General features: G+C 45.0%; 1 protein-coding gene across 1 annotated transcript in view; it reads left to right on the forward strand.

Annotated features, from left to right (window-relative positions):
• Positions 1-12,715, forward strand: part of dnah10 (dynein axonemal heavy chain 10) — a 67,178-nt gene that overhangs the window by 17,757 nt on the left and 36,706 nt on the right. The window contains exons 7-25 of the mRNA XM_041901141.2: positions 2,528-2,685; positions 2,846-3,076; positions 3,288-3,478; positions 3,674-3,872; positions 4,085-4,279; positions 4,384-4,554; positions 4,793-4,969; positions 5,185-5,358; positions 5,528-5,694; positions 5,802-5,953; positions 6,075-6,239; positions 6,369-6,576; positions 6,733-6,889; positions 6,989-7,468; positions 9,186-9,344; positions 9,471-9,587; positions 9,706-9,808; positions 9,952-10,130; positions 12,161-12,372. Of these exons, the coding sequence (XP_041757075.2) occupies positions 2,528-2,685; positions 2,846-3,076; positions 3,288-3,478; positions 3,674-3,872; positions 4,085-4,279; positions 4,384-4,554; positions 4,793-4,969; positions 5,185-5,358; positions 5,528-5,694; positions 5,802-5,953; positions 6,075-6,239; positions 6,369-6,576; positions 6,733-6,889; positions 6,989-7,468; positions 9,186-9,344; positions 9,471-9,587; positions 9,706-9,808; positions 9,952-10,130; positions 12,161-12,372 (3,595 nt within the window). The remainder of the gene's footprint in view (positions 1-2,527; positions 2,686-2,845; positions 3,077-3,287; positions 3,479-3,673; positions 3,873-4,084; positions 4,280-4,383; positions 4,555-4,792; positions 4,970-5,184; positions 5,359-5,527; positions 5,695-5,801; positions 5,954-6,074; positions 6,240-6,368; positions 6,577-6,732; positions 6,890-6,988; positions 7,469-9,185; positions 9,345-9,470; positions 9,588-9,705; positions 9,809-9,951; positions 10,131-12,160; positions 12,373-12,715) is intronic.

Raw genomic sequence — 12,715 nt, forward strand, 5'->3', positions numbered from 1 at the left:
AACGCGTCTCCTTCCTGAACGGTATGACGGCTGCGTGGTCCCATGTTGTTTATACTTGCGTACTATTGTTTGTACAGATGAACGTGGTACCTTCAGGCGTTTGGAAATTGCTCCCAAGGATGAAGCAGACTTGTGGAGGTCTACCATTTTTTTGTGAGGTCTTGGCTGATTTCTTTTCATTTTCCCATGATGTCAAGCAGCGAGGCACTGAGTTTGAAGGTAGGCCTTGAAATACATCCACAGGTACACCTCCAATTGACTCAAATAATGTCCATTAGCCTATCAGAAGATTCTGAAGCCATGACATCATTTTCTGGAACTTTCCAAGCTGTTTAAAGGCACAGTCAACTTAGTGTATGTAAACTTCTGACCCACTGGAATTGTGATACAGTGAATTATAAGTGAAATAATCTGTCTGTAAACAATTGTTGGAAAAATTACTTGTGTCATGCACAAAGTAGATGTCCTAACCGACTTGCCAAAACTATAGTTTGTTAACAAGACATTTGTGGAGTGGTTGAAAAACGGGTTTTAATGACTCCAACATAAGTGTAAGTAAACTTCCGACTTCAACTGTATATCATACCATGAAATAGTTCCTCCTCCAAGACAGGACCCAACCATCAACAGGGTCAGGAATTAGTTCAGCAGCTACCATGCTCTCTAAGCATGATGTGTGTGAATGCATGCATCATGTAACAAGTGCACCGTTTTCTCTGGTGTTTTACACTGTATCTGAAGGTTTATGTGGTGAATGATAATTCCGTGGCCTCTCCATTTACATTTACATTTACATTTTAGTCATTTAGCAGACGCTCTTATCCAGAGCGACTTACATTTACATATGTCAAATACTTGAGATGCACTTGATTTAGGCCCCGTGTAGCTCAGTTGGTAGACCATGGCGCTTGCAACGCCAGGGTTGTGGGTTCGATTCCCACGGGGTGCCAGTATGAAAAAAAAATGTATGCACTCACTAACTGTAAGTTGCTCTGGATAAGAGCGTCTGCTAAATGACTAAAATGTAAATTTAGTTTGCCTGGTACACAGGCACCAATGGACTAATCCCAAAAGTGCAAACTCCAAGGGAAATCAAGCGCACCTCAAATATCTTCAAGAATCTAACTCGGGTCAGGCCCCGTATTTACAAAGCAGTTTTGCCCTTTTAAATCATGATGAACAAGAGGTTGGAGCTGATCCTAGATCAGCACTCCTCCTCTGATAGGCTTTGTGGATATGGGCCCTGATCCTGGGTGTTTATCAGAGGGATGTTGTCTTCAATCTCTTATGGCAATACGTTTCATGGCTGCGGCTTCTCATTAGATAATACACTGACATTAGGGCCTGGTCGTCATAACGCCTATCAGAATACGAGTGCTTATCAAGGATCAGATCCTCCCTGTAATCTTTTTTAATATGATCTAAAAAGGCAAAACTGATCAGAGATCAGCACTCTTACGCTGTGAGACGCTTTATGAATACTGGCCCAGACATTCACACATACAGCAAGTCTCCATCACATCTGTCCATCTCCATATTGACAGGGGATGTATGTTGTGTTCACCACATCTCCATGTTGACAGGGGACGTACGTTGTGTTCACCACATCTCCATATTGACAGGGGACGTACGTTGTGTTCACCACATCTCCATATTGACAGGGGACGTACGTTGTGTTCACCACATCTCCATATTGACAGGGGACGTACGTTGTGTTCACCACATCTCCATATTGACAGGGGACGTACGTTGTGTTCACCACATCTCCATATTGACAGGGGACGTATGTTGAGTTCACCACATCTCCATATTGACAGGGGACGTATGTTGTGTTCACCACATCTCCATATTGACAGGGGACGTATGTTGTGTTCACCACATCTCCATATTGACAGGGGACGTACGTTGTGTTCACCACATCTCCATATTGACAGGGGACGTATGTTGTGTTCACCACATCTCCATATTGACAGGGGACGTATGTTGTGTTCATCTTCCAGTTCTATCCCTGTATTTGGGATTCATTGTAGTTCACACAGTCCATACTGCAAAGCATTGTCCTGCTGCTACGTCGTATTATAATACTCCTCATCACCGCTACATGGCTCTGACTTGATCTCATCTGCTGTGAGTTGGAGGTAGTTCTGTCCCTGACCTGTGTTCCTGGTACACACGTACCACTCCTTAATGTTGGACACCGCCGGAGGCAGCGAGAGCCTAGAAGATGAGCAGTTAGTCCGCGAAGCTACATAATCCCGGGAACTACGTTTCCCAAGAATCCCTGTGAATGACAGGTCTATGGGTTCCGAGGTAGGGGAGGACTTGAGTGCGTTGAGGTGGATCTTCATGTGTTTTCTGAGGGAGCTGGGGTGTGTGTAGGACTTGAAGCAGCCGTGGGCCTTGCAGTCGTACGGTTTGGCGCTGGTGTGGACCTGCGAGTGCTTCTTACGGTCACTGCTGTTGGCAAATTTCCGCAGGCAGCCGGTGAACTCACATTGAAATGGCTTCTCACCTGTGTGCATTTCAGGTGAGATTAAGCTGCACATCCCTGAACTGGACCTGGAGCCAGAGGTGGATGCGCTGCTGGCCACTCAAGAGGTGGTGGAAAAGCTGGAACAGTGTGTGATGAACTGGCAGACTCAGATCACCATCGTCATCGAGGAGCAGCAGAAGAAGAAACCACAGGTGAGAGAGAGGGAATAGCCTATTGGGCCCATACCTTTTATGTATGCAGACCTTTTATGATTCAAAATGAAAATAAATTAGTAACATTGTTGTTGTTTTTTAAGTAAAAATGGCTGGTTACTACTATTTCTGTTTGTTTTACACTTATTCCCATTCCCAGGTGCCAGGCCCCATGGCAGAGATAGATTTCTGGCGGGAGCGAACAGCCATCCTGAGTGCTCTGAGTGAGCAGCTCAAACTGCCTGTGGTGAAAAAGATCCTGGAGGTGATGACCAAAGCCGACCCGGTCACTGTCCAGAACCTGGACCTGACCGTGACCGAGCTCAGCAAGCTCCACGTGGAGTCTGTGGAGAATGTGCGCTTCCTCAGTACACTGGAGAGACACTTCAAGGTGGGCTCATAGTCCTGAGGAAGAGACCCTGTTCTCCCCAAACCTCACATTATGGCAGAAACATGCTATGTATTATTGAAAGATGTAGGTCTGACTATTCTGCTGCTGACAGATGGAATAAGCTATTTTGATATGTCATCCTTATATCCCGGAGGCTAAATTGTAGGCTCTTCTCCATGCCTTGACTTAGCATGTGTCTTGTGTGTTCCAGAACCTGGCCACGGGGGCAGACTTTGGTGTGATCCTGGACACCATCCCTCTGATGATGAACGGCCTGCGCATGGTGTGGATCATCTCCAGCCACTACAACAAGGACGAACGCATGGTGCCCCTTATGGAGCGTATTGCATGGGAGCTGTCTGAGCGTGTGGCTCGCGTCGTCAATGTCCGCATGCTCTTCAAGTGAGTTGACCCTGCCCTCTTACCTCTTCTCATGACTTCAACTGTAACTCCACCCTTAGTTTTGGAATCCTAACTGTAATCCATAACCCTAAAACGGTTTTATACCAAAGTCATGTTTTCTCATCCTTTCTTTACAATGACATGTACTGTATGTCGCTGTCTTTGCTTGAATTTTATATTCTTTGTAATGGACAGAGACAAGAGGGAGGTAGCGAAGGCCAAAGCTCAGGATGGAAAGCAGGTGCTGGACCAGTGGAAAGCTTGTTACTTTGAGGTGCGGGCCAGGATTGAGACATCAGGTAGAGACCCACGCTGGGAGTTTGACCGTAAAAAGCTGTTTGAGAAGACCGACTATATGGCCTCCATCTGCCAGGACCTGTACAATATCCTGCAGGTCAGTTCAACCTGCCTGATTGACAAACACCTCAACATCCTCTCAATCTAACCTTAAACAGACCGACCACATCCATATCCTTTATTGATTCAATGACTAACCCACACCCTGTTTTCCCATGCGTTCTATGAATGCTCAACAATTCTGCTTTATGAAAACCAATTGTAAGGCATTCACTTCTGGCTAAACACAATAGGAACATACTTTTGCAGATCTTGGAGGAGTTCTATAACATCTTTGGTCCAGAGCTGAAGGCAGTGACGGGGGATCCTAAGCGTATTGACGATGTGCTGCGCTGGGTAGACAGCCTGGTGGTGCCCATCGAGGAGCTCAGCTTCGACCCCTTCAACATCCGCAAGATGGGCAGCTGGAAGATGGTCATGCAGGACTTCAAGGCCAAGGTTCAGGTGGGAGCAGCAGGACATCTTGGTAGCAATTTTGGAATCCACATTCATTGATTCATTCATCACCAAGCCATGATTCACTCCTCTCACCTTGCCTGTCTACCCAGGCTGTCGAAGGAGAGGCCATCAACTTCATTGACCAGTCCTTCAAGACGCTGCGCTCTGCGTCGGCAGCCTTCGACATGCTGCTGAAGTTCAAACACATCCGCTCCAGAGAGGCCATCAACAACCAGATGATGATGAAGTTCAACGACATCCTGGCCCAGTACTGCAAAGAGGTACATCAAAAGAACAGAAAATAACACAAATGTGTTGATTGGATTTGTCTTGAAATAAGTTCCAGCCTTATAATATATAATCTTATATTTTTCATATAATTTGTAGAGTTCAAAAGGTACTCGCACTCAAATAATATAATTTGTATACACAATGTGGCATCTGGATGGAGTCATGGTAATGGTGTGAGCTTTAGGAAAGCTGGGTCACTTCTTGGCTCTGTTGTGTGTTGTGAGATAGGTGGACATAATCAACGGGATATTTGTGAAGTGCAAGGACAACCCTCCTCTGAATAAGAACCAACCCCCAGTGGCTGGAGCCATCTACTGGGAGCGCTCTCTCTTCCACCACATCAAACACACCATCATCCGCTTCCTGGAGGTCACAGATATGCTGGAGAGTGAGCCTGGCAAAGCGGTGAGAGCACTGAGCAACTAACTAACTAATCCAAGTAATTGCTCCATGTTGTACATCACATGTATGTCTTAATGAGGGTCTTTTTGGATGTCTCCCAAATGGAATCCTATTCCCTGGTCAAAAGTAGTGCACTACATAGGGAATAGGGTGCCATTTGGGATAAAACCTTTGTCTGAAACAGCTTTTTTACAGCACCATCTTCCTCTCCTCCTTAGGCCAAGGCCAAGTACCTGGAAGTGGGGATCCGTATGAAGGAATATGAGCAGAAGAAGTATGAGCGCTGGCGTGAGGAGACGGAACAGAGCCTGCCCCTGCTGATGAAGAGGACCCTGCTGGTCATGGTCAACAGCTCAGGGGTCGTCACCGGAGAACAGGCCCCTCTAGACATGGTACTTAGTAACACACCACTGGGCGGCTGGGCCTAGGCTGAAATACACCTTTCCTCACCAACAAGGCTTTTATGAACAAGTCTATCCTGTAAAGATCTTGTGAAGTCCCTTAACGTTGTCTCTTGGGTCATATGTCCTTGCATCTCTGCATACTTTCTTTCTTTCTCAGACTGGCCCAGCAACTGAGCGGGACATGGAGAGGGGGGTGCGTTACATGATTAACTTTGCCCCGGAGCTGAAGGAGATCATTTCAGAGACCAAGTACTTGGAGCAATTGGGCTACTCTGTGCCTGAGCTGGCCCGTAATGTGGCTCTGCAAGAGGACAAATTCCTCAGGTGATATTTCCACACAACCAACACTAAGTGACAACAGATGGAAACGGCTAAACCAGTTTGTGTACTCATCACAGTTGTCCTAACCTGCTTTAACACTATGTTACTAGATATGTGGATGGGTTGAAGAACCTGGTGAACCGCTACCACTCTCTGATGGACTGTCTGAACGATGCAGAGTTCTTCCTACTGGCCGAGCAGATCCAGGAGCTGAGGAGGGTGATGCGCTCAGGATACAAGAGGCTCAACTGGAACGCCCTGGGTACATACGCTCTGCTCTGACATGATGAAATAAAAGTGCATTTGATTTTTTCATTGTTTTTCGTTCCCCAATGTGAGTACATGTCACAATACTCAGAGGTACCTGTCCTTTCTGGTTTAAGGCATCTCTGAGTTCATCAACCGAGGCACCCAGGCTGCGTCTAAGTTTGAGTCGCTTGTCAATCAAATTCAGAAGAATGAGAGGGACATTGATGCCAAGCTGCAGTCCATTGAGACAGCCAACTTATTCAAATTTCCAGCCCCAGACAAATCAGATGACCTACCAGGTAAACAGAATGTCAATACTATTTAGAATGACATTGGGTAAGCTAAAATATCACATCAAGTGGGAACAAGAGTCTGATAAATTGCCATTTTCAGTAGTTTAGCCTCCCTCACTGTAACTGTGGTTTTAGGAGTGAAAGAGTTCTGTGAGCTGATCGAGCGAGAGAGGGCGAAGGATCTGAATCTGTTGAGTAGGAAGTTCACAGCCATTGGCCCCCTGCTCACCAAGATGGAGAGTCTGATCATGCAGACCAACAGTGGCAAAGCCAAGCGCATGGGCCAGTACTACACCTACTGGGAATGCAAGGTCTTCGACTCCCTCACCAAGATGGTGCTCAGGTGGGACATTTAGCATACCTCTTTCCAGGTGGCTTTAACTACAGGCAAATACACATTGTGGTATTGTAAGCTATGGAAAAATTGATAATGTTTCATGATTTGAGATGAAAGGTGTGAACATAACAGTGCATTATCTCTGTTATCTCTCTCTCGTAGGAACATCCAGACTTTTAACATGGCCATGATGGGCAACACCCCACTTTTCCAAATTGAAACCATCTTGTCTGCCCCTGAGATTGTGCTGCACCCCAAAAACAACGAGGTGTACAAGCTCCTCATGCAGTGTGTCAGAGACTGTGTAGAGAGCACCAAAGTAGGACACAACACCCTTCCCTTCCCCCATACCTGTTTACCAACATATAACAACATCCCTGTGTAGTGTATGACTGGTGTGACTCTCTTCTCCCACTAGCGGTTTGTGCGTTGGATGCATGGCACCTGTATAGAGTGTCCTCCTCAGCGTGTTGATGGAGAGGATGAGTCGGTGGTGTTCAGTTTCTACAGCGAGGTGTGTCAGCACCCCCAGGTCAATGAAAGGGCCATGGCCGTCTCCCAGAATATCCAGCGCCTACTCAGCGCCGTGGGACGCTACCTCAACCGCTGGAAGCGCTACCGGCCCCTCTGGAAGCTGGACAAGGCCATCGTCATGGAGAAGTTTGCCGCAAAGAGGCCCTCCTATGTCATGTATGACGAGAAGCTGCAGTTCTATGCCCGGGTCAGCGTGGAGGTGGCGCTGCAGCCGCTGGTGAAGGATGAGCACATTATAAGGCTGAACCTGGAGCCTCTGGCCCGCACCGTGCAGGAGAACGCCCAAGCCTGGGTCAACTCTCTGGGCAGATTGCTCAACGAGTCAGCCCGAGAGGACCTGTTCAACCTGCGGGATGAGCTACTGGTACGGCATACTTATTATTCAGTCAACGTTCCTATCGGTCCTAGACTATGGCGACATCATCTACAGTATATGAGCGCAGCTGCCACTTCATTAAAGCCGTTAGATGCAGTTTATCATAGCTTACTGCGCTTTATTACGGCAGACAGTTTTATTGCTCATCACTACCAGAAAGTTGGTTGGCCCTCTTTGATGTCACGTAGGTTGATACATTGCTATGTTTTCATTCATAAAGTCCTTTTACATAAACTCCCACTGTACCTAACATCATTACTAAACTTTAGACTTATGAGTTACCACACCCGGTCTCAGGGATGGCTAACTCTGAAAAAACCTTCTTAGATTGGATGTTTTGGTGCCTCTAGGGCAATTCAGAAAGCTGATTGAGGACCTTATTACTGATGAATGTGTTTGTTTTTTATGACTGTGATTTTCTTTCTGCTTGCATTTTGTACAGTGCCGTGAAAAGTATTTGCCCCCTTTCTGGTTTTCTCTATTTTTGCGTATTTTCTATACTGAATGTTGTCAGATCTTCAACCAAAACCTAATATTAGACAAAGGGAGCCTGAGTTTACGAATACCCACCCCCCAAATTATACTTATTTTATTTATTTAATTAACAAAGTTATGCAACACCCAATTCCCCTGTGTGAAAAAGTAATTGCCCCCTTACACTCAATAACTGGTTTTGCCACCTTTAGCTGCAATGACTGCAACCAAATGCTTCCTGTAGTTGTTGATCAGTCTCTCACATTGCTGTGGAGGACATTTGTCCCACTCTTCCATGCAGAACTGCTTAAAATTAGCTGCTTATCCAGAGCGACTTACAGTTAGTGAATACATAATTATTATTTTTTTATACTGGCCCCCCGTGGGAATCAAACCCACAACCCTGGAGTTGCAAACGCCATGCTCTATCAACTGAGCTACATCCCTGCCGGCCATTCCCTCCCCTACCCTGGACGACGCTGGGCCAATTGTGCGCCGCCCATGAGTCTCCCGGTCGCGGCCGGCTGCGACAGAGCCTGGATTCGAACCAGGATCTCTAGTGGCACCGTTAGCACTGCGATGCAGTGCCTTAGACCACTGCGCCACTCAGGAGATGATGATGCCTTAGACCACTGCGCCACTCCTTCTCACAAATGATCCCCAAAATATAAAAATTAAATAAAGTTGGTTCAACACAGTGGCGGGTCATTTTGACCCTAGGACAACGGGAGGGTTAAGGCAAAACCATGCTTGACCGGAATGAGGTTCTTACTGTGAAATGGAGTGTTTGGTTTTCGCCAGACATAATGGGACCCATCTCGTCCAAAAAGGTGACTGAAGTTTGCCAAAAAGCACCTGGAAGCACCTGGATGATCATCAAGACTCTTGGAAGAATGTTCTATGGACAGATGAGTCAAAGTATATCTTTTTGGACGACATGGGTTGAAGATCTGATAACATTCAGTATAAAAAATATGCAAAAATAGAGAAAATCTGAAAGGGGGCAAATACTTTTTCACAGCACTGTATTTATATTTTGATGTGTGTATTTTCTGTAATTTCTGTAATTCAGGGCTCATCTGTAAAAGAGACCTTGGTCTCAGTATGACTCCCTGATAAAATAAAGGTTAAATAAAAAATAAATACATACTATGAATTGTTGCTATACTCCTCAACTCTATTCCTTACTAAGCAACCCCTCATGTTTGTGTATGATTGTATTGTTGAATAGCAACTGTCTGAGAACCTGAAGAGGAGCCCAAACACCCTGGAGGACTTGAAGTTTGTCCTGGGCACCATCTCAGACATCAGGGACATGTCTCTGGCTGTGGAGATGAGGTTCACTGACATCCAGGAGAGATACAGGACCCTGGGCATGTACAAAGTAGAGGTGAGGAACATACATTACTCGAGTGTCTGTATATTGTCTCTTTGCTATTTGTCTGTATAGTTTTCCCTTTTGAGTGTATTGTGTTGCTGTCCCCTGGTTGAGTGTGGATCCCTGTGTGTGTTGCAGGCCACGGAGGAGGAGCTGGAGTTGTCGGCTAGTATCGGTCGGCTGTGGAGTGAGCTGTTTGAAGAATCCAGACTGGTGGACCGCAGCCTGGGACGGGTCAAGAAGACCTTCACTGAGGTGAGACAGACGCCACGACACCTTGACCAACACTAACTTCACCATCACAGTCTCACCTATATCTATCATTATGATCCTCATCCCAAAACCTACATCCCCTCTCTCCCCTGTCTCACAGATTACTAAGGAGCAGATTGAGAAGTATAAGCAGGAGCTGACCATCTTTGCAGAGAGCTTCAACATGCATGGACCTGGAGCTGTTGGAGACAACCTGGAGAAAGGTAAGTGTTGAACCCCCTTCCCATCAGACTGTCCTAACAGCCCCATCACTGCTTTCTGGGTGATTTAATATGTCTTTCTACTGGACCTGTCAGTAGAAGATTTAATATGTCTTTCTACTGGACCTGTCCAATTCTCTGTGTAGGAGTGACAGTGATGGGGACCTATGAGACAGAACTAGCCAAGATAGAGGCGGGACGTCAAGAGTTGGCCAATGCAGAGAAGCTCTTTGACCTGCCAATCACCATGTACACAGAGCTGCAAAATGTACAGAAGGAGATGAAGGGCCTGCGACAGATCTATGAGATCTACACGTCTCAGAAGGTAAGAGTTTGTGGGTTGAGTACAGTGTGTGTTTGTGTAGTAGAAAACACAATGGGGCCATACTTGCAAACATAAGCAAGCATTTAAAGTTAAACAGGTTCTCACGCACAAAATGGTTGATTTACTTGCATGTGACAGAAGCTAAATAGAGCCCCACAGTGGAAACAAAGGTGATTGTATTGATAAAAGTCACCTTGTCCTAGAGAGATTTACACGGATATCAAAACGTCACGCCAGGGTAAGCCTACACGAAACACAGCCCTTATTTTAAGTGTTTCTAAAAATTAATGGTGGGGAAAACGATTGGAACCATTTCCCTGTTTAACCTCTAGGTTTTATGGGTATTATGACTCATACTGTGGTACTCTATAGTAGCTGGTCCCATCAGATGACATGGCACACGTTAGCCCTTTTCTAACCTCACCAGGTGGCATGGTTACATCCTGCAGCCAATTAAAATCATAGAAGTAGTTGGACGTGTTCCAACACTTGTTCATGGAAGCATCCTTAACATACCTCAGTCCAACAACACATTCTGATCATCAAAGCAACTAGGCTATCATGTGTATTTGACTGACTGGTCAAATTGCTCTCTGTGTAAAGTTCCTAGTCCATGTAGTCGTCGCAGATTTTCGCAAGAGTTCGAATCACGTTAGTCCCCCCCCCCCTTTGAAATATAGATTTACATGTAGCCTATTGGGTTAGTACGTGCAGAGGTGTCAAACTCATTCCACGGAGGGCCGAGTGTCTGCGGGTTTTTGGTTTATCCTTTCAATTAAGTTCCTTACTAATTAGTGACCTTAATTCATCAATCAAGTACAAGGGTGGAGCGAAAACCCGCAGACACTCGGCCCTCCGTGGAATGAGTTTGACACGTGGGTTAGTGTGTTGAAAAGGACATTCATTTAATTTCAGCCTTGCACACAAACACACCGCTATTGCCTAAAAATCTCATTGCATAGGCTATCTTACATGGACGTGTACACCTAAATGTAGGCCGACATTTTATATGCATTTTTATAATCATCTGCTTTGTCTAAAGTGTTATTTCACTAGAGAAGGATGATCCAAAGTGGAAATACAGTAGAAATAGTTTGCACTCTCGTTATCATCCTACAGGTGGCGGTATTGCATCTTAAATCAACAGTCTTACTGTCGTAAGACACTTGGCTGTCATTAGTATATTCTAATGTATGCTACACTTACATGCAGGCCTACAATGTTTTATAGTTTATGCACTATTATAATAATCCCCTTTGTCACATGCGTTTTGAATCAAGCATCAAGGACCAACATTGAACAGAGTTTTCCTCAACAAAAAAGCTTAATGCGAGGTGGGCTCGAACCCATTGTTAAAAAGCACTATCAATTACCAGTCAACCACTTTAGTAGTATGTGCCTCCTAGAAGTGATGAGAACTGCGATTTGATAAATCTATAAGGCTCTTCGTTTTTTTAACGATGTATAATAAGCTTTCTTTTAAGGACCTCATTTATGTTTTTTTCCATAAAAGCACATGGATGTGAGTGAAATTGTCATATATGCGAAAATGGGAAAATGTTGTCTATTGTTACTAGTAGCTAGTAGCTTAGTCAAGAATGCGTCAGTGCAATATTGGCACACAACATTTTGTTACAGACCAATGGAACAAGTAAACCTTGAATTTGTAGGTTTAACATATCCTTCTAGTGGCCAGGGTTGACCTATTTTAAGAAATTCCATTGGTTGGTGGATAGAAAATCTAAGATCTTTGATAGGCTGAAGCGGAAGTTGTGCCGGGATGTAATCACTTCCACCTGTTGAGGTTAGCATAGGGCTAACTTGTACCATGTTATCTGATGGGACCAGCTACAATTTAACATCCGGTCACATGCTAGTAAATCGACTATTTTAATTGGCTGATACGCATTTTGTTCGTGAAAACCTGTTTAACTTTAAATGCATGCTTATGTTTGCAAGTATGGCTCCAATGTTTTCTAGAGTTCTGTGTTTATTGCCTTTATGTGTGTTGCCTTATGTGTGTCTTTCAGGCAGCTAAGACGGAGTGGTCCCAGACTCTGTGGGTGAACCTGAACATCCAGCTGCTGCAGGAGGGCGTTGAGAGCTTCATTAAGAGTCTGAGGAAGCTGCCTAAAGATGTGCGGGGCCTACCTGTGTCCTTCTTCCTGGAGGGACGCATGAAGGAGTTCAAAGAGTCCCTACCTCTCCTTCTGGACCTGAAGAACGAGGCCCTCAGAGACAGGTACACCTAATCACCTATGGATGTGGACTTAGAGAGTAGGATGTTTAGGGGACAGAACCTGATATCAACACACAGGCCCTATAACAATCACATGACTGTAGTGGGCAGTAATATTTGATATGTGTATATACAGTATATTATATATACATCACATGCCACTCGTAAATAGACTAAGCAATTAGCCAATTAAAATGTTCATCTGACTCCATAAAGATAATTAAAATATACAATCAAGCATTAGTCAATGAGTTGATGTTGACTAGCAAGAATTGGTCTGAGAATTGCCTATATCAAAGGCAGATATTTAATTAACATTGTAAAATGAATGGATTCACATACAAGG

This window comes from Coregonus clupeaformis, chromosome 16 (assembly GCF_020615455.1).
Source record: "Coregonus clupeaformis isolate EN_2021a chromosome 16, ASM2061545v1, whole genome shotgun sequence".
NCBI classification, from domain to species: Eukaryota; Metazoa; Chordata; class Actinopteri; order Salmoniformes; family Salmonidae; genus Coregonus; species Coregonus clupeaformis.